Below are 22,672 nucleotides of genomic sequence, written 5' to 3' on the forward strand. Positions count from 1 at the left end.
TAAAATATTATATTTACATGAAATTTTTAATATAATACAATACAAATAATTTTAAAAGAAATAATAAAAAAGGTCTTTTTTTTTACCTGATATTGGGAACTTCTTCTTCTACTACCAAATCCGAAAGAAGAAAATGGTGTTTTGCAATTAGAAAACGATTTATCACTGATTCTCTAACCTGAGGAAAGAAATATGTTTTATTTAAAATGTTTTTGTTCTATGAACGCACACTTCACTGCTCTAATGTCACCTCAGTGCAGGTTTCCAGACCACCTTTACTTTTCTCTGCAGCTCTGACCTCTTCGTATTGTAAATCATCCAGCTTTCCTCACTAGCATAAGCTCCCTAAGGCAGAGGGATTCTATTTTGTTCTCTGCTGTATTCTCAGGACCTGGGAAAATTCCTGGCAGATAAGATCATAAAATTTAGCTGAATGAATGAATGAACAACTACAAAAAGTAGGACCCGTCTCGAAGCACACACACTTCAGAACTGATTCTGAAGTTCTTCCCCTATTCAAACTGACTTGCTACGTAATTATTCTTTAAATAGAGGACCTCTTAAATGTCATAAATATTCTTTTTTTTTTTTTTTTCATACATGAGCTACAGGGTAGATCAACCGGATGAGAAAAATGTACTCTAGCCACTAGGGCGTTTCTTATAAGTTAAATTAAAGGAAGGAAGGACAAAAGGATATTTTGACTTTCTAGTGCAGAAGGGCAGTTAGTATGTCATTTATAAAACTTCTTTTTTTATTACAAAGGTAATAAGATGCAAAAATTCAAATATTAAAAAAAAATCATGACTTAGAAAGTTAAGTCCCTTGTAATCATACCTCCTCTTAAGAACCACTGATAATAAACTGAGACACATCCTAGTGTTTTCAGCGTTTCTGCATCGAATACACTCCCCTTGGTTCCTGAGCTAGTTCAAATTGGATTTTTATCACTTATAATCATGAGTCCAAACTAATACAAAGGAGAACCAAGTAACCATGTTCCAGAGTTGAAGATAGCTGTTAATCAAATCTAATCTGTAATTATGAGAAAATAAGCCTACAGGGGTTAAGAATAGAGACCTCCCTCCTCCAACCGTAGGATGTTGGCTACTTTTCCCCTATGAGGACTGTTTAAAATGGTTTTCCTTACCTGCTGGAGGTACTTGGCTACTATGGCCCTGTGGGTATCTATGTGGTCTTTGGTTTCAATTACATTTCTGTCTCGTAACCGTTTCTCATAGTCCTAAAATTAAAAGGAAGCCATACTTTTATGATTTTAAAATACTAGTACTCTCTCATGCCCTTTTTGAGATCAGAGAATTATTTATCAAATGTGGTTTAAGTCACAAATTATGGTTCTAAATGTTCCTTCTGGTTCCTTCTGAACTTTTGGTTCAGAATTGATCTTTGATGCAGTATCCAGGATTTGGAGTTACTTGATCGAACTGCTTTATAAGTAGAAGAGAAATCTGTAATTACAAGTTACAGTGTTCATGCAGAAAGAAATAGAGGTAGTAGAGTCGCTGTAGTTCAAGATGCTAAGCTCACCCAAACAAGATGCTAAGCTCACCCAAACAATTAAGCAGGGCCAAAGCCCCTGCTTAAATTTTGCCTTTGATATTTCAAGTAAAGCAATTACAGAAATAGTAAATAGCGTCTGGCTGCAGCTGACTTGCACCTACTTGAAGGAGAGGAATGGCTGCCTTTGGCTTTGTCTTCTTAGGCCACTGCACTTTTCTCTTTTTTCTATCAATAAAATTCCATGGGGTCCCCAGGGAGATGCCATGTTCCCCTTCACTCCTTCCCTGGTCACAGCTGAATGCCCAGGGTGGCCCCTAACCCAGGCTGGCTGGCTCAAAAGTTGTCCCCAAGATTTTTAAACTCGGGACAAGAGGACACACCTCTCCCTCCTGGCTGAGGCTACTAGATGTGAACTTGGATGATACTGGTGACCAAGTGATGAAATAGAGAAATCTGTCTACAGTGGGGGAAAATGAAGTCACCATACCAAGGAAAGCCCAGACAGGATGGTGATGGGGCCTGGCAATAGTTGGGTGTCTTTGAGACGCAGATGAACTCCTGTCATTCACATGTTTTAGATGTTTAACTCTATTTTGTGATTTCGTTATCTAATAAACTCCCCTTCGTTCATAAGCTAGTTCAAATTGGGTTTTTATCACATAATCACAAGTCCAAACTAATATAAAGAACCAAATAACCAAAAATATTCTCCCAGAATAATTTCTGCAAGAAAAATCATACAGTCCTGGTATTAACTTCTAATGGCTCTCCCTTTACCTCATCAAACACAGATTTGTCTGGCTTTCACTGGCTTGCCCCATATACACAAGCCTATTACCTATAACTCCTCAAAGGCTCCCTGCTCCCATTCCCGCCATGTTCCCTCCTCTGCCAAGCCTTTGTGCATCCTGCTGCCTGTCTAGGGTGCCCAGAACTGTCCCCACTTCCTTCCTGGCCCCCCGCGCCAAGGCTGCTCAAATCCTACCCACCTATTTTCCCTGCAGTGCTTACCACCGTGCTTTGTGCTTAGTAAATACTTACTGGATTAAAATGGCATTGAATTCCTGACTAAGGCACAATCCTTTGCCACATTAACACTTAAGAGACTCTTCAACCCTACACCTCTAATTTTTCCTAGTTTAGATGTCATTATATTGAGACAAAGATATTATTTAAACATTGGATTCAACAAAAATAATGGGAAGGTTATGTAAAGTACTACAAAAGAGGAACTAATATTGCTACTGAGAACATAGCAACAACAACAAAATACCTACATAATAGTATACCAAATGGCACAGCAGATATTTTATTAATAATAAAATAAGCCAATTTCTCACCTGGAATACCTTTTCCATAATTTCTCGGTCATACATTGGAATTTGTTTATAATTTCGGAATTCTGGCACCCCTTGGCTTCTAAGACCAAGAAGCCTGAATCGTTTGGATCTGTTTAATTCCTCATCTGAAACAAAGTTAAATTCCTGTTGTAGCTGTTCCAGTCGAAAGAAATCAGGGATGTAGGATTCACCACTGGTAGCAACCTATAAAAACCAAGAAATACAAAACTCTAGATAACAGGCAGATTTCATCCAAAGAAACTTGGCACTGAGCTTTTGGGAATGACGTTTTAACAGTTTTAGGCAGAGAGACTTGAAACATCCATCATTTCATTTAAAGAGAAAATACACTAAAATATAATGGTAATGAGGCAGATGCTACTCTGCCTTTTATAGCTACTAATATTCATTTAGTAGCTATAAAAAGTATCATGAATCATTTTTCCAGAGAAATAAAAGTTAAAAGGTTCATTTTTGGTACGCACGCTCCTCTAACAGTTGTCATGAAAATATACAGACTGAAAAATATGAGATTTATATCAGTGTATTACCAAGTGCCTACTGCAAATAAGATTATTCATATACATAATGTATATAAAGTGTATGTATTTTAAATGTATTTTTAAAGTATTTTACACTTTAATATTTTAAATATATTTTAAAATATTTTTAAAATATAACTTTTGGACTTTATTTATGCACAAATGTAGATAAAGGCCCTAGAGTCGGCTGATCAGCTTCACTTGGCTCCACAGCCATGCTCTCCTGTCCCTGCACAGCACCTCATGGCCTTGGTCACTGAGAAAAGTGAACCAGAGGTGGACCCAAGCCCCAGCCTCCGATGCCCCTGTACCCTGGTACAGAAAGTGCGGCTTCAGCACCACTGAGAGACTAGCAGGTGTGGGCTGCACTCTGCCCAGGTGTCTGCTTGTTCCTCTGCTGGGTGCTTTGCCAGCTGCAAACTCCTCCTGGGCAGATCTCTGCTTCTCTTCAGGGAGCAGAGATCTGATGGAGCTTTGCGATGGGAAAGGTGATACTGCTGTGAAAATCCTGGTTCATAAAAAAGAGGCCAGTCAGGAGGGCAAACTCTGTGTTTTGTCCTTCTATGGGAAGCAAATAGTTAAAAAGAAAAAAAAAAATGAAGGAGACATGTGCACTATATTATTGTCAATTTAAAGCTAGTCATTGAAACATATCAATAATTTGAAAGCTTTATATGAAATAGGCTACACTTCAGGTAATATGGCCTATTCTTTTTTTTTTAAGGTGGATATTTTAATTAATAAAACAAAAATGAAACAATGAAGACATATATTGGGACTTCACTCATTCACCAATTATGCAAGAAATGTTTTGGTTAAATAAGATAATTCATTCTTTCTAATAGTTCTCTAAGTATCAACATGCACTAAGTATCATGTTGGAAGGAGATTTTATGAAGATAAAAGTCAGAATAAACCAAAGCTTGCTTTGGGACTTATCGTAGAATCACTAGGGGAGAAGTGAAAGTTTTCACCCTGGTTATAGTTACCCTACTGATGGACTCGAACTAAGAAACGTGATCACGGAATGTGTTGCTATGGCCACTTTCTGGATCATCTACTTGTTTATTAGGTTTTGTGGGAATTATGAACTTGGGAGTAAAAGCAATTGTATTTGTTACCAAGAGAAATCATTTACTGACTAATGTTCCATTTTATTTACAAATTCATTGAAGAAAGAATTCTGAATGTTATGACAGATACAAGCAATTTATATCAAAAACACTTCAGTGAAACCTAAAAGGTAATCTAATTAATCATCCAACAAGAAAACAAACAAAACCACCATTTCTGAAAATGCCCCATCAGCCCTTCAAAGTATGATGGAAAGAGCACAGGGCCTGAAATCACATCAACTTGGAGCCGTGTCCTTACCATCTGTGGGATGTGGAGCAAGGAACCCTGAGTGTCTGGGTTCAGTGTCTCTCCACAGAAGGGGCAAATTGAAACCTTTCTTTAGGGGGTTTACAGAGGTTAGAGGTAAGAGTAACAACAACAGCAGCAGCTGATGTTGACTGTACACTGACCGTGTGCCCAGCTTGATGTTGATCGCAGTAGCTCATTTCCTCCTGACAACACTGTGAGGGCATCACAGGGCTTAGGGGCATGCGTGCTTGCCTTCATCATACAGCCAGTAGGTACAGAGCTAAAATTTAAACCTGTCATTCAACCCAGGCTTCATGCTCTTAAACACTATTGCGCAGGAGAACATATGGGGAAGAAAATGTGTGTCAAGACCCAGCCATTTCTGTTATTATCACACCAAGTGGAGAAGTGGTGCATGTCCAGATCTCCTGCCACATTACCGAGATGAGCTGCATCAAAGGGGCATTGCTGGGGTCATTGGGGTCAAGCTTGGACTCTGCTGCCCACTTGGCCAACATTTTCATGTCTGTCAGTCCTGATGTGCCGATAGATGAGATGGCATCTGCTCTCTTCAAAGCGCTGAAAATGAAAGTTGATTCCATGAGACCGACTTTATCACAGAGCAGTTTGCATTAAGACCACAAAATCCCAGGGACAGCACTGCTTAAGGAGGCTATTCCCTATGAGAGAAAATCTGATCATAAGGAAGGACTTTTGACATTTTTCTTTACTTGATGGTTACTATTAAATATGTTATAAGCATAATAAAGAAGTCTGAATGGTGGGAGAAAGTATTTTCAAAGCACACATCTAATAAGGGGTTAATATCCAAAAAATATAAGGAACTCATACAACTCAGTAGCAAGAAAACAAATAATCTAATTAAAATGGGCAAAGGATCTGAACTGACATTTTTCCAAAGAAGACGTACAAGTGGCCAACAGACACATGAAAAGATGCTCAACATCGCTAATCATCAGGGAAATGCAAATCAAAACTATAATGAAATATCACGTCACACCTGTCAGAATGGCTATAATCAAAAAGACAAGTGAAAACAAGTGTTGTCAAGGATATGAAGAAAAAGGTGGTCCCTTGTGCACTATTGGTGGGAATGGAAATTGGTGCAGCCACTATGAAAAACAGTACGGAGGCTCCTCAAGAAATGAAAAGTAGAACAACCATATAATCCAGCAATCCCACAACTGGGGATATATCCAAAGTAAACAAAATCAGTATCCCGAAGAGATATCTGCACTCCCATGTTTACTGCAGCATTATTTACAATAATTAAGACATGGAAACAACCTAAGTGTCCATCAATGGATGAATGGATAAATAAAATATGATACATATGTATAATATATATATCATATGTAGAATATTATTCAGCCGTAAAAGAAGGAAATCCTGTCATTTGAAACAACTGGATGGACCTTGAGGGCATTATACTAAGTGAGATGATCTCACTTCTATGTGGAATCTAAAAAACACAAACTCATAAAAACAGAGAATAGATTGGTGGAGGCAGAGGTGAGGGGGACGGAGAAATGGATGAAGGGACTCCAGAGTACAAACTTCCAGTTATACGATGAATAAGTTCTGGAAATCTAATGTACAGCATGGTAACTATAGTTAATAATACTCTATTGTATACTTGGAAATTGCTAAGATAGCAGATCTTAAAATTTCTCATCATAAGGAAAAAATTATAACTATGTGTGGTGATGGATGTGTTACCTAAACTTATCGTGATAGTCATTTTGCAGTATGTACAAATACCGAATCATTATGTTGTACATCTTAAACTTATACAGTGCTATATGTCAGTTATATCTCAGTAAAACTGGGGGAGAAAAGAAGTATAAATAGAAGGAATGCAACTGTGACCCTGCATTCCTGCAACTCTGCCCAGTGCGTTAAAGTGTCCTGAGTCCCTGATCCAGACTAGTGACAGGTGCCTCTGCATCTTGTGCAGGATGCCGAGAAGGCCTCATCTCCCAGATAACTGGGGACCACTTGTACCTAAAATAAAAGAGAAAAAATAAACACTTATGCAACCAACTTAAGCACCAACTTTGGACATGATTGAGTTCCAAGGGGGCCAGTGTGGTCACCTTGGTTGAGTTGGGGCTTTATTTTATTTTATTTTTTTTGAATTTAATTTTATTTTTTTATACAGCAGGTCCTTATTAGTCATCCATTTTATACACATCAGTGTAAACATGTCAATCCCAATCTCCCAATTCATCACACCACCATCCCCATCCCCTGCAGCTTTCCCGCCTTGGTGTCCATATATTTGTTCTCTACATCTGTGTCTCTACTTCTGCCCTGCCCAGTCATCTGTACCATTTTTCTAGGTTCCACATATATGTGATAATGTACGATATTTGTTTTTCTCTTTCTGACTTACTTCACTCTGTATGACAGTCTCTAGATCCATCCACGTCTCTACAAATGACCCAATTTTGTTCCATTTTATGGCTGAGTAATATTCCATTGTATCTATGTACCACACCTTCTTTATTCATTTGTCTGTTGATGGGCATTTAGGTTGCTTCCATGTCCTGGCTATTGTAAATAGTGCTGCAGTGAACATTGGGGTGCATGTGTCTTTTTGAATTATGGTTTTCTCTGGGGGTATATGCCCAGTAGTGGGATTGCTGGGTCATATAGTAATTCTATTTTTAGTTTTTTAAGGAACCTCCAAACTGTTCTCCATACCAGCTGTATCAATTTACATTCCCACCAACAGTGTAGGAGGGTTCCCTTTTCTCCACACCCTCTCCAGCATTTGTTGCCTGTAGATTTTCCGATGATGCCCATTCTAACTGGTGTGAGGTGATACCTCATTGTAGTTTTGACTTGCATTTCTCTAATAATTAGTGATGTTGAGCAGCTTTTCATGTGCTTCTTGGCCATCTGTATGTCTTCTTTGGAGAAATGTCTATTTAGGTCTTCTGCCCATTTTTGGATTGAGTTGTTTGTTTCTTTAATATTGAGCTGCATGAGCTGTTTATATATTTTGGAGATTAATCCTTTGTCTGTTTTTTTTGCGGTACGTGGGCCTCTCACTGTTGTGGCTTCTCCCGTTGCGGAGCACAGGCTCCGGACACTCAGGCTCAGCAGCCATGGCTCACGGGCCCAGCCGCTCCGTGGCATGTGGGATCTTCTCGGACCAGGGCACAAACCTGTTTCCCCCACATTGGCAAGCAGACTCTCAACCACTGTGCCACCAGGGAAGCCCTGTCTGTTGATTTGTTTGCAAATATTTTCTCCCATTTTGTGCGTTGTCTTTTTGTCTTGTTTATGGTTTCCTTTGCTGTGCAAAAGCTTTTAAGTTTCTTTAGGTCCCATTTGTTTATTTTTGTTTTTATTTCCATTTCTCTAGGAGGTGGATCAAAAAAGATCTTGCTGTAATTTATGTCAAAGAGTGTTCTTCCTATGTTTTCCTCTAAGAGTTTTATAGGGTCCAGTGTTATATTTAGGTCTCTAATCCATTTTGAGTTTATTTTTGTGTATGGTGTTAGGGAGTGTTCTAATTTCATTCTTTTACATGTAGCTGTCCAGTTTTCCCAGCACCACTTATTGAAGAGACTGTCTTTTCTCCATTGTATATCCTTGCCACCTTTGTCATAGATTAGTTGACCATAGGTGCATGGGTTTATCTCTGGGCTTTCTATCCTGTTCCATTGATCTGTATTTCTGTTTTTGTGCTAGTATCATATTGTCTTGATTACTGTAGCTTTGTAGTATAGTCTGAAGTCAGGGAGTCTGATTCCTCTAGCTCTGTTTTTTTCCCTCAAGACTGCTTTGGCTATTCAGGGTCTTTTGTGTCTCCATACAAATTAAAAATTTTTTTGTTCTAGTTCCGTAAAAAATGCCATTGGTAATTTGATAGGGATTGCATTGAATATGTAGATTGCTTTGGGTAGTATAGTCATTTTCACAATGTTGATTCTTCCAATCCAAGAACATGGTATATCTCTCCATCTGTTGGTATGATCTTTAATTTCTTTCATCAATGTCTTATAGTTTTCTGCATACAGGTCTTTTGTCTCCCTAGGTAGGTTTATTCCTAGGTATTTTACTCTTTTTGTTGCAGTGGTCAATGGAAGTGTTTCCTTAATTTCTCTTTCAGATCTTTCATCATTAGTGTATAGGAATGCAAGAGATTTCTGTGCATTAATTTTGTATCCTGCAACTTTACCAGATTCATTGATTAGCTCTAGTAGTTTTCTGGTGGCATCTTTAGGATTCTGTATGTATAGTATCATGTCATCTTCAAACAGTGACAGTTTTACTTCTTCTTTTCCAATTTGTTTTCCTTTTATTTCTTTTTCTTCTCTGATTGCCATGGCTAGGACTTCCAAAATTATGTTGAATAATAGTGGTGAGCGTGGACATCCTTGTCTTGTTCCTGATCTTAGAGGAAATGCTTTCAGTTTTTCACCATTAAGAATGATGTTTGGGGCTTCCCTGGTGGCGCAGTAGTTGAGAGTCCGCCTGCCGATGCAGGGGACACGGGTTCGTGCCCCGGTCTGGGAGGATCCCACATGTCGCAGAGTGGCTGGGCCCATGAGCCATGGCCACTGAGCCTGCACGTCTGGAGCCTGTGCTCTGCAATGGGAGAGGCCACAACAGTGAGAGGCCCGTGTACCACAAAAAAAAAAAAAAAAAAAAGATGTTTGCTCTGCGTTTGTTGTATATGGCCTTTATTATGTTGAGGTAGGTTCCCTCTATGAGTTGGGGCTTTATCAACAGGGCTGCATCTCTCATCACTCACAGTGTTTTAACTCCTCTCCTGAGGAGCTGGAGCTTTCACCCCCAGAAAATGTCTCCAGCATAAAACTCAATGAGACAAATGCAAAAGGCTTATATTCAAAGACTTAAACGAGCCTCCACTGGAAATGCTGCCAGGGTCCTGGCTGAGAAAGGCCTTGTTGTTTTTATCGCATGGGTACAAGCATTTGCACTGGATGGAGAGGGCGTAAAGGGAACAAAACCAGCCCCAGTCTGTTTTTCCACACATTGAAAATGACAGTCTTTGGCTTGGGAAGTGTCTTCTTGGTGATCAAGATAAGTCCTTTTATTTTATGGAGGCAGTTGAGACATCAGTGGTAAGATGATCCACTCAAGACACATCTATTGGGGAAGGACAGAAGCAAGGCACAGTCCAGGCTGCCTGGACAGGCATCAACCACAAGGAGAGAGGGTCCGTCCATCTGGAGTGAACTAGTGAGGCCCAGAGTCCGTTTCTGCTGTTCTGAGTAGAAACCTAGGGCTAGCAATCAAGGAAGGGGGCTGAGAATAGGGACTTTCATATAATCAGAAGGTTCTACACCAATCATCATTTACAATGAACTTTACTGAGGGCCAAATATTGATATATACAGCTATGTGCTATGCACTTTCCCCATTTGTGAAATTGGGAAAAGAATACTTCACAGTTAATTGGTGAAGATTAAATAAGGTAAAGTGCTTTACTAATAAAAAAAAAACTGAAAATACTGGCACATAACAATAAAAGGAAAGAATGTGATATTGCAAGATTTTTCCCACTGGGTGTTGTTCATGCCAATGCTGACATTGCTCATCGGCTTATTCTAGCCATACATTACCTTCTAAATCCAATATTCTGCTGTGACAATGGAGGAATTAAAGGAATCCCATTTTCTCCAATGGCCCATGCCACACTGTTGGACACTTTCCCCGAGGTCATTAGAATCAGTTGATTACTACCATCAGCTTCAAATGAGAAGGGTACTCCTGGGGAAACAGCAGATTAAATAGGATGTTGTTTAGAAAGAGGGAGTGAGCCCAGTACTAGTAAGAAAGCAGAAAGTAGACAAATGGAACAGAGTGGGTGGGAGTGGTGGGGATGGAACACATAATTCAAATCAACATCACTGAACTTCAGGGAATGACGCTCACCATCGGCCACTTGGCTCTATCTCTTGACAGCAGAGTGTAGGCATTATAATAAACGATCCACTTTGGAGTGGGACCAACTGCATGTATATTCTGGTTCTGCCACTTGACAGCTGTGTGGACAAATTACTTAACTTCTCTGAACCTTGGTTTCATTGTGTATAAAAATAGGGAACATAATAGTACCCCCTCTTATGGATTACTGTGAAGACATTCATTGATTCATTCATTCAGTAGATACTTCTTTGAGCTCCTACTTCATGCTGGCACTATTCTGGTCACAAAGATAGCAGTAAAGAAACAAAACTGATAGGAATCCCTGTTCTCATGGAGTTTACATTCAAGTAGGAGAGACAGGATATAAGAAGATAAGTAAGAGACATGGGCAGTATGTTAGAGAGTGATAAATGCAAAAGAGAAACAAATTAGGGAAGGTGTATAGAAAATGTGTGTTTGGAGAGGCAGGGGTTGAACTGTCAGAAGGGGTGGCCAGGGAGGGCCCATGAGAAGTCATAAAGGCCTGAAGAAAGCTAAGTGAGGCATGTAGGTATCTTGCGAAAGAGCCTTCTTGGCAGAAGGAACAAAGGCAAAGGCCCTAAGGTCACAGTGTGCCTGGAGTGAGGAACAGCATGTTAAGTGAGGTAAAACTTGCAAAGACTCAGACATGCCTGGGAAACGCTGACCGCTCCACAGATGCTATTGCTCAGCTGTTGTAGCGACCGTAAAGCCTCACTGATTTGGCCCTCACTGATTGGACATTAGTGATAAAAAAAAGTCTCGGGGCAGGACATTTAATCAAGTAAAGGAAGTAAAGATTTTCAAGCATGAAATATAGCAACTTCATGCTTTGGGGAGTTCCAGTTAATATTTTTAACACAAAAACAATACCACTGTTAACCCTATAACAGCATCTTTGTGTTTTTCAAAGATCTTTCCTTCATACTGAACACTCCATCTTGATTTTCAGAATAACCCTATATGACATTAAGGGTGTTATTATTAGATCCATTTTATGAATGAGGAAGATGATATTCAAAGAGGTTACATGATTACTAGGATCACACAGCTTGTCAGTAGCAGAGCTGGAACTAAAAGCTTAAGCCTCCAGACTTTTAGACTGGTGATCAGTTTAGAGACTCAAAGAATTCTTGAAGATAAAGTTCCAGATATGCTCTCATAATAAAAGATCACCAGGCACATGAGGAAACAGAATCAGAATCAGACCAATAAGCAGATAGGTGTTGGAATGATCAGATACAGAATATTGAAAAATATTTTAATGTGTTTTAAAGAATAAATGAATGAATTAATGAATAAAAGAAATGATCGAGAGTGTCAGAAAAGGACAAAACGTTGTCAGAACTGATTGTAAAAAACTAAATAGAATTTCTAGAGGTGAAGAATATAATCATTGAAACAAGAAACGCAGTGATGAGTTTCAATGACTGGACATAGCCAAAAAGTGAATTCATGATTTGGAAGACCGACTTAAAGAAATTGCACAGAATATAAAAGTGAAAAAAAGAGATGTCAAGTATATTAAAGAGAGGTTAAAAAACATGGTGGACGGAGTGAGACGGTCCATCATATATTTAATCAGAATTGTAGAAGGAGATAAGAGAATATTATTTAATAATCTCCCTATTATTTATTTCAAACTTTTCAACCTTACAAATAACACTGTGAGGTACATTTTTTTTTTTATGCACAAAGTTTTGTCTTCATTTCAAATTGTTTTCTTAGGAAAGATTCCTGGAAGTTGAATTAAGGTGTCAAAGGCAATCTGAAGGCCCTTAATTCACATGGTAAAACTACTTTACACTTGCATCGTTATATGAATTTTCTGGCCACCCATAGTATATAAAAATGACTTTGCCAAAAATTGTATATGATTATTGCTTTAATTTTTCTGATAGCAATTTTATAATTGTCTGCTTGTCTGATACGTGAAAAAAAAGATATGTTCAAATTTGACCATGAATCCGTTAGCCATTGAGGCTTTCCATACCACTGCCAACTCCCTCGTGGTCCAGTGTCACATGCTGGTTACTGCTAAACTCCACTTCTTCAGTGGGAGCTCTTCCAGAGACAACAGTCGTTTCAGGAATAGGCAGAAACACTTCTGCTAGCAAGGTGGTACCACTGTGTCCAACTGTTTCATATACCTGAAATTGAGGAAGGGAACAGCCAAATAAAAACAGCAGTAAAGGGTGCTCACTCCCAGATAATGAGTACATTTTCCTGTGCTGGTCACTGTTCTAGTCAAGAGCACCCATCTCAGAGTGGAAAGTTGAGTTGTGTTGCTATGGTCTCCATGGAGACCAGGTTATACCCTATTTATGGTCACGTTGTTGGCACCCTGTCCTCTTGCCTGGCCTAATCTCCTGGGGTAGAGAGGTTAATCAAATTATCAGGTGACTGCAGTTGTTTCTATGTCAAACTAATACACAGTAGTTTGGAGAATGGGCTTCCTCTTTCTCCTGGTTCAGATTATTTCAGAGAGAAACGCCATCAGGTTGAAAGGTGGGACAATATGGACATGCCACTAGATGGTTCATTATCTGCACCAACCTCAAAGTCAATAGGAAACGCACCATACCTAGAAGTACTCTAGGGTATCAGGTTCAAATCTGTTATTTGGTAAATCTCTCAAAGTTCTTTCCTTCAAGACCTCATTTTATTTGTTAGTTGCTGAAATCCTATCCAGCTTCTTCTCAGGCCTTCTCCCAAAATGGAGCTAACTTGACCACCTGTAGCTCTGATACTAATTACTGTGGTGTGTCTTACTGTAATGCCATCACCATGAGATGAAGGACCCATTGCCAGGGCAACCACAGATTATGAATACACAATACAGTCTCAGTAGGACCCTCTGCTTCCCCTGTATTCTTGGGTCATTTCTTTTGTGGTAAAAGATAAAATATTCCACAGCTCTGCTGGCTTCCTTTCTATGTTTTATTCTTTCTTCCCATGAGGCTTCTCTGGCTGGTACACATTTCTCTAAAATGCAGATTTTACTCTTTTATTTCTACAAATTAAGTACTCCTGTTTTTCTTCTTATGCAATAGAGTTCCCTCTGATTAATACTTTCCATTTACAACCTGCATGCACAAAAATGACACTACGGAGCCTCTCTGCCTACCCTCCTCGTATCACGGCATGTGAAATGAATTCTTGTCCAAGGATAAGGATGAGGATGGATTTGTACTGGGCTGCTATCCTGGCTTCATCTCCCTGGTATCTACCAGCTCACATTTGCAAGATGGCTGATTGAGCTTTGAGGGGCTACTGGGGCAAAGACAAAGCAGAGACTGCATAGGAACTGAACTCAAAACCCCAGACTCAGTACCACTGTGAGGTATTCTAACAGGCTGGATGTGCCAAGAAACCTGTGATTGTTCAGGGCTTACCTCTGCCTAATTCAGGGGCTCAGCAGGAAGCCCATGAGTGGCACATTTTAGCCACGCTCTCCAAATTCATCTTTATCAGTAGATAGGTGATATTTTTTTCCTTATTAAAAAGATCTTTTAGGGAAAATTTCAAATATATGTAATCTTAGAAGAAGAATATACCATGAACCCATCACCTACCTAGCTTCAATTACCATTAACTTATGGCCAATCTGGTTTTATCTACACTCTCAACCATTTGACTCTCCACCAGTATTTTGAACTCAGACATCATTTTACTGTAAATGTTTCAATATGTATCTCTAAAAGAGAAGGATATAAAAAGGCATAATTACAATACTATTATCACAGCAATTCCTTAATAATGTCAAATATCAGTAAGTTTCAAATGCTCTTTAGAGTCTCAAAAAATTACTTTGAATTAACATCACAATTTATTCCATACGTTGCAATTGATTGGTATGTCCCTCAAGGCTCTATTAATTTATAGGTGATCCCCCTTTTAACACTTTTTCTCTATATTTTTATTGGCTCAGAACTCCAATGGAGAAAGGAGGGCCATTGTTTTTGCTTACCTCAACCTCTCATAAGAGCCTGCCAGTTTTATAATATCACAGACCTTAAAGAACACGTAGCAGGTTGTTGTTTATTGCACAGGAGACCTTGGTTTGACCTGTTCAGTTATGGACTCACCGGCATCAAGTTTCAGTCTGAGAAAATGGTGGGTTTTTCTTTAAAATTTTTTGTACTTCCCCCCAAATTTTAATTCACTGAGACATTCCTTTGTATGAAGCCGTCTGTTATCTCGTTTAAACTTAACCACAATCCTATGAAGGACGGTTTGTGGTAAAGATTAAGCGCGATAACAGACCCAGCAATTCTAGATTATGGATGTGTGTGGCTCGACAAAGGGGAGAAACTTCCCCTAGTCCCTCATCTCTTAAGTCACAAAGCTGCGATTTGAATCTACAACTGTTTCACTTCAAAACTCGTACACTTTTTCTTACATCTTCCTCATTGGTCAAGGAAAATCAGAAGGGTGATTAAACAATTAAGAAACCTTTTAAAGCCATAACCATGATCCATAAAGTATAATTACTTTAGATAGATTGGTGAGAAATAATGACTGAAAGATAATTTAAAATCTGAATGAAAGAACCACAAAACACGGAAGTGCTATAAAAACAATGGCTACAATCAAAGGTTAAGGGATCACCTTAGCATGGGCCATCGTGATCAAAAGACCACCGAACTCTTCCTGTCTGAGTTCCTCTCAGACCCTCAAGGGGCTTGCTTGGTCTCTCAGCAAGGCGAGGGTGCACTGCCCACTTCGCGCAGGGGCTTTACCTCCCTGGAAGGTGCTCCTGCTGTACTGGACACTGAGTGAGACCTGCCACATGCCCACCCATACTTACTTAGGTGCCACCACCTTTCCCTATGATTTCCCTGTGGGAATGCTTATTCCCTCTATTGAAATTCGTTGTTTATGCATCATTTGTCTTACTGGATGGTGAGATTCCTGAAAGTAGGGATCTTGTTTGATTTCCCTTTGACTGCTCAGTACCTACCATCTGTGAATTAATATATTTAGATGGGAGCAGGTTAACTCCCGTTTTTTGTTTTTTTTTTCTGATTTTTTGGACAAAATTTATTTATTTACTTATTTTTACAGAAGAGACTATTTAGAATGAGAACAAATCACAACGAAGTATAAATTTTAAAAGCTGGCAAATGCTATAAACTCACAAAATCCAGAAAAATAACACTACAATCCATTTTAGAACATTTCGTCACCCTGAAAAAACTCTCATACCCACTAGCAGTTATTTCCCTTTTTACCTCCCCTTCCCGACAGCCCTAGGCAACCACAAATATACTCTGTCTCTATAGATCTGCCTATTCTGGACATTTTAAGTAAATGGACTCATACACCTTGTGATTCTTTGTAACTGACTTCTTTCACTTAGCTTTCATTCTTAATGCTTTAAAGAATCAGCCATGTTGTACCATGTATCAGTACTTTGTTCTTTTTTTATTGCCAAATAATATTCCATTGTATGGCTATGTCACATTTTACTTGATGGGTATTTGGGTTGTTTCCACTTTTTGACTATTATGAATAATGCTTGTATGAACGATCAGCATCATTATCGGTCAAGGAAATGCAAAGCAAAACCACACTGAGATACTATTTCACACCCACAAGGAGGGCTGCAATCAAAAAGGCAAATGAAAACAAGTGTGGCAAGGATGTGGAGAAAATGGAAACTCACACACTGCTGGTGGGAATGTAAAATAATGCAGCCACTTTGGAAAGCAATCTGGCAGTTCCTCAAAAGGTTAAACATAGAACAGTTAATAGAAGTAAGTTGTTAGATGATAAATCCATGGAATGGAACTGTTTTCTTCTCTGAACAGCTGGTAGACTTGGGTGTAGTACGGCTCTCAGATTTTTTTACCTGACTTGTTTTACTCCCCACATGACTGTCAGCTCCTCCCACAGCCTGCAGAGGGCAGTGTGGTGGACAGGACAGGGCAGCCTTGTGGTTCAACTGGTCTGGGACTGAATCCTGACATTGCAACTTACTAGCTGTGCTGTGTGACCTTGGGCATGACATTCCCCTCACTTTTGCTCTCATTGTAAAATGAGGATGTTACCCAAAGCTCAGCAGGAAGGCAGTGGTGCAGTTTAGCTGAGATGGATGAAAAGCCTCTTTCCCTCTGTATGAGCTCAATAAATGTTTCTTCCTTCTTTGTTTGGGCATACAGTTGACAACAAGCATGTGCATTTTTATAATACTTTGAAGTTTACAAAGATCTTTCATAAACATGATAACATTTCCCAAATATCTCATTAAATCTTGTTGGCCAACTGATTTTATTCAGCTTTATGACAAAAGAATTTCTTTTATTTAACTTAAATTTTAACTTGTAAGAATGTCTTTTCAAGACACACTTTTTTTTTCAAGGAAGACATTAAGTTTCTGAGGCCTTATAGGAATTTTATGGCATATTCCATATTTATAATTAAATCATCTGTATTTCTAGGAACCCAAAGGCAAGGAGGTGAAAAACAAACTACATTAAGCCTTAAATGCTTTAAAAAAATCAGGAGCTAATAAAACCCTTCAAGTTAAGGCAATAGAAACCATACCAACAGTCAGAAAATACCATTTATGCTGGTAAAATGCTTCACAAGATGACATAAATGCAGTATTTAGTATTTAGTTAAATCTTGCCTGACTTTGTGTCTTTCTTAACCACTCCTATGACTAATGAATTCCCAAACAGCCCAACACCCAGGGCAACTAAATCAGGGTGTGAAACACATCTAAAAATAAAAACAAATCCAAATATTTTTCAGATTCCTTATATCCCCTTCCATAATAGAATTCAGTGTTTGTTTACTCAGCTGCACAGGACAAAATTTCTATATTATCTGACTCCAGTGGCTTTGCAAACACATCCCTGCTAGACTTTAATAGTTTATCAAGTATTATATTGTGGAAGGACCTTAAGAGATGCCTCTGAGCTTCTGTTTTGATTTTTAATTCCTTGTGGATGTGCTGTGCTGGTCACCACGGTTAATGATGCCCAATAAAACATGCAGTTACTACATAAAGGGCATTTCTGGTAGATGTCAGTGGAAGGGTCTGTTTCCCCGTCTCCAGAAACACATTCCTGTCTAGTGTCAGAGAGGAAATGAATTGGAGAATCTTGGTGCTGAGTCTGTAGGACAGAGGCAACTACAGACTCTGGGGAAATGGAGGGTTTGCTGATTGGGTCTACTGTCTCAGAAGGTAATAATCAACTTTTTTTTTTTTAAATAAGGAAAAATGGATACCATCCCACAAAGCCAAAAAAATCCAAAAATTTCCTAAACTTTTTACCCTACCTTTTAAAGGTAGCCAGTTGATGTTAGTAAGCTTTGTAAAATAAGAATTTCTTTTATTTAAATTAAACTTTAACATGTAAGATCTGTCTTTTCAAGACACCCTAATTTTTTAAATAGCAGTTCTATTTAATGCTAGGATGAAATGCTATTTTTTTTTTTTTTTTTTTGGTGATACGCGGGCCTCTCCCGCTGCGGAGCACAGGCTCCGGACGCGCAGGCTCAGCGGCTATGGCTTACGGGCCCAGCTGCTCCGTGGCACGTGGGATCCTCCCAGACCGGGGCACGAACCTGCGTCCCCTGCATCGGCAGGCGGACTCTCAACCACTGCGCCACCAGGGAAGCCCAGAAATGCTATTTTTAAAAATCAGAAAATGGGCACTTTGGGCTTTATAGGTATTTGCAAATCACTTTTTGTATAATTAAGTTTAATTTTCATTTTCTTTCTGAGTCAGGGGTTCTCAGCCTCAGCACTGTTGACATTTGGGGCTGAACAATCCTTTGTTGCAGTATACTGTGCTGTACATTGTAAGATGTTTAGCGGCATCCCTGGCCTCGACTTATTAGAGGTGCCAGTAGCTCCTCACCACTTGTGATCATTAAAATGTCTCCAGACATTGCCAAAAGGCACCCCCCGGGGGGGGGCAACATAATCTCCATTGAGAAGCACTGCTCTAAGCAAAATGAGTGTTTGTGTGTGTGTGTTTGAAGGTGGAATGTTAATGAAGAAACAAGACAGGAAATATAATTTATGTTCAACTGTTCAAAAATTCCTGTTGTATAAAGCAAGGCAGCATTGAATTCAGAATAGCAATTAGATCAACTGCTACCAAATTGGAACTATTTATGTGATTCTTATTAACTTCTCCTGCATTTGGAATGGTGTTTGCTTTAACTCAACACTCTGGTGCAAATTTACCTGCTAACAGTATTTAGAACTGTATAGATAAGACAAACCTTAGAAATGTAGGGGCGTTAAGTTTAGATAAAAAAGAATCCATCGTGAAGTAGTCTATACTGCATGGTCTTAAGTCATGTTTCTCTTATTTTAAAACCTAAACAAAACAAAGCAAAACAAAACACAGCAGTTTTGTATTTTGCACATGGTGGCGTTGGATTTGGTATGAGTGGCTGCCCTGTAATCTCAGCCACCGGTGATGTTATCATCCAGTCTGTTAATTGTCTCTTGGTTGATGTCCCCATTTCCCTTCAGTGTTGGATCAACCCTTCCTTACTCTTGTGCCCACAGACTCCCTTCCTTCACTGAAAAGGCTGTGGGCATTGGAGGTGAACCCCCTTACGACCAGCCTTCCACCCCCTCCCTTGTGTCATCACTCTTGACTCGAAGGACCATGCTATTCTGCCTTGATCCCACCCCTCCCAGTATCCTGTGGCATTCCTTCCCTCAACACTCCCACCCTCTTTCCTTCCCTTCTCCCACCCACTCCCCCTACAACTTTCCTTTTTATTTTCCAAGTCATCAAGGTTTTCTGGACTGGCTGCTTTTCCCATAGCTGACAACTGTGCTCCAGTCAACTACACCCTAAAGTAAACCATGGTCCCCTTTCAGACCCCTGATCCAGTTCCCTCCTTCCTTTCCCTGCCAAGCTTCTGGGAAGGAGTCCCTTTTGGTATCTTTATTTTCTCTCCCCCTGTCCCAGTGAGCTACAGGAGGGTTATCAAGGACACTTCTCCAAATAGGATTGGTTTTCCCACTTGGAGAGTGCAATTCTGCAGAAAAGCCAGGGAAATCAGGAGAGGCTCTGGGAAGGGAAACTCGAGTTATTGCCAAGTTGGTTAAACAGAAAAGTTCCCTATCTCAATCCACATGCCAGGAATATGAAAGCTCAACAGGATTGCTTCATAAGGAAAAAATAATAATGCTAAGATATTTCAAAGCCACCCAGCAGTATTACACAACAGCTGTTAGTTTTGGGGAGTCAAGAAGATGAATATGGGGTGATATTATAGATGTGAATGATAAGGAAGTGAAGGTCATTATCACAAAGCTTTTTTTTTTCTAAATCAAACTTCTTTTTTGTGAAAACACCAAGCATTTATCTTGGAATGACCTCAGAAGCCAGACCTTTTCAAGACCTTTCTGGAAGGGCTCTGGTCCCATTCCAGCTCCCATCCTGTGAAGTCGCATCTCACCCTTCCCTTGGGGCCAACTTTGATTCCTTTTCTTTTTACTCCCTCTAGTCAAACCATCATCAAGTCCTGTCAGTCCTTCTTTCAAGGCTGCAGTGTTGCTCTAATTAATTCCTTCCTCCCATTTCTGCTGTGAGGCCCAACCCCATCCCCTCACTCCTGGCTTTCTGGGCCAGCCTGTGGACTTCTCTTCTTCTTTGTAGGGCTGCCCTGGCATTCCTATCTCAAGCCTGGCTAGGAAACACTGAGCCTTGTGGTTCAAAACATGCAAGAAGTCAAACATCACAGTCAACACTGTTCCCTTCAGTAGTCCTGTGTATCGTACTGCACTGAGCGTTGCTTCTTTGTAGTTGTCTCTCTCGCATCTCCTAGCTGGATTTAAAGCTCTCTGAGACAGGGCCGTGTATACCTCCCTTTACACATGGCTTCCAATGCTCCACTACACTCCTGGCTCAGCATCAGACCCTCAGCTGGCTCTCAACAATTAAGCAACATTCAGGGCTTGGTTGTTGAGTCATCAACTGATGCATTATAGTTCTGACAATCTGGGAACATTTTCTGAAACACATTACCCTCTAAAGAAATCTGATAGCACTGGCATAAACAGATGCATTTAAGATGATTTTTCTTATCCTCCTGAAGTTGCCAGTAATCCTTGAACCTTCCCTAATTCAAAACTTGCAGTTATATGGAAAATTTCCAAATGACACAGTACTATTCCTAGACAGTCAAAATACAATATCCTCTAAATTAATTTCATCTATAACCACTACTCAATTATAAAAAATTAGGCCATTGAGCCATTATGAGATGTAATTTGATCAGTTATCAAATCTTTATGGATAGTTTAAGAACTTACCCAAGACTCCTTTAATCTGTAATTTTTTAAAGAAGATGACATGATTCAGCTCTTAAGGCCAAGATAATAGCTTACAAGTATATTCTTAATATTGTAGGATAAAGTTTTGTTTTTTTATTTAAAAATTCATTTCATAATATTTTAGAGAATACCCTTTTCACATTACTTTATAAAATTACTTTGATTGTAATATCCATAGCAAGTTAATATTCAAGAGAGTCAATGGGAGATAGTATAGGAGGCTTCCTTTATGTTTTAGAATATATGTGAAATAAAGTCTTGGTACATTAGTGGAAGGTGGAGGATGTCTTTCCTACATGGTAATTCAGAACATTTAGAATGGCCCAGAGTGGGAGAGGGCTTCACAGACTGGCCAGGTGGTCTGAGCTCTCACCAACCAACAGGGACGCAGGCTGGACACCCGGATGCCAGGGCCTTCCCTCCTGTCCTTCGCACTAGCTTCAGTGTGGGAGGGTCTCTTTCAGAGGCCCGCAGTCCTTCCTACCTGCCATGTTCTGTCTGCTGCTCTCCCTGGCCTCCCTCTAGCTCTCTATCTGATCTTCTCACGTGAATCTCGGTCTTCCTCAACATCAGTTTTTCCGCTGCAGGGGAGGAAAGGGAGGAGTCAAGGATGAATCTCAAACAAGGGGGCAAACTCTGCGTAGCTGAAATCTTTGCTATTCTGTGGATGTGGGACAGGTAAGACTCTTAAGGGCCCCCAGCAACCTCCCATGGTGAAGAGCAGGTGACAGCAAAGCATCGAGCTGGCTTTTGGAGTTTGTGTTTATTTACTTTCTCCATCAAGTTTTATTCTTCACTTAGACAGTTTTCCCTGTGCAGTTAAGTCTTGCTTTAAACTGTAGCTTAAGCACACACAAGTGTGCAGGGCCAGGGCAGGAGGGTTCATGTGGGAAGCAGTAAAGATGTGGGGCTTCAGAACCAGCAGGGTGTGACCCTCCACCCAAAGGCATTTGGATTTTAAATGTTCCAAAGCCCTTCGCCATGCAAACAGAAAGACACTGCCTTCAGGCTCTGCACTTCAGAGAATCTCTGGCTAAGAAAGGCCTCTCATGGTACAAAGAATACCAGATTTTCTAATTTCAACAAATCTGAAATGGGATTGTGTCTTTGGATCCATGGTGCCTCGTAGTTAAGTGACTCAAATAATGGTGCCTCTCACAGGGAGAGATGATGGGATGAAATCCAGTCAGCAGGATCTCAGAGCCCCTCAGATACAACTTTGCTAAGGGACAGAGGAAGAGGAGCCCTCCACGTAGGCAGTCAGGCTCAGCAGGGGCTCCAGGGGAGCAGGGGTGCACAGTCGGCGTGGACCTGCCACCACGGGCAGGGTTGTTAGTACCAGGCAAGCCCACCAGCCATCCACTTGGAGGTAACCTCAGCTTCCCTTCCCAGTGCAGAGCTGGGTGACTCTCTGCTCTCACCTTCAGGCACCATCACCCCATCATGCAGAAATGTAGAGATTATTTTCTCACAGATATTCATAGGGAATTTTCAGGCTTAAGAAAAACTCACATTTTCACCAAACCTCCGCATTCAATCCCCTTTCTCATATCATTCTTTACTTTAACAAAATCTCCTTACTTTCTCCTCTCACCCATATTAAGTTGAGCAGCAAAGTAAGTTCGTTCTGTTTTTCT

At 40.0% G+C, this 22,672-nt stretch overlaps 1 protein-coding gene across 1 annotated transcript in view; it reads right to left on the reverse strand.

Annotated features, from left to right (window-relative positions):
* Positions 1 to 22,672, reverse strand: part of CC2D2A (coiled-coil and C2 domain containing 2A) — a 135,461-nt gene that overhangs the window by 35,723 nt on the left and 77,066 nt on the right. Inside the window, exons 18-23 of the mRNA XM_082653861.1 lie at positions 12,711 to 12,867; positions 10,393 to 10,540; positions 5,209 to 5,347; positions 2,862 to 3,065; positions 1,151 to 1,243; positions 87 to 178 (exon numbers count right to left, since the gene is read on the reverse strand). Of these exons, the coding sequence (XP_082509987.1) occupies positions 87 to 178; positions 1,151 to 1,243; positions 2,862 to 3,065; positions 5,209 to 5,347; positions 10,393 to 10,540; positions 12,711 to 12,867 (833 nt within the window). The remainder of the gene's footprint in view (positions 1 to 86; positions 179 to 1,150; positions 1,244 to 2,861; positions 3,066 to 5,208; positions 5,348 to 10,392; positions 10,541 to 12,710; positions 12,868 to 22,672) is intronic.

The sequence above is a fragment of the Grampus griseus genome (assembly GCF_964374135.1).
Source record: "Grampus griseus genome assembly, chromosome: 4".
In the NCBI taxonomy this organism is placed as follows: Eukaryota; Metazoa; Chordata; class Mammalia; order Artiodactyla; family Delphinidae; genus Grampus; species Grampus griseus.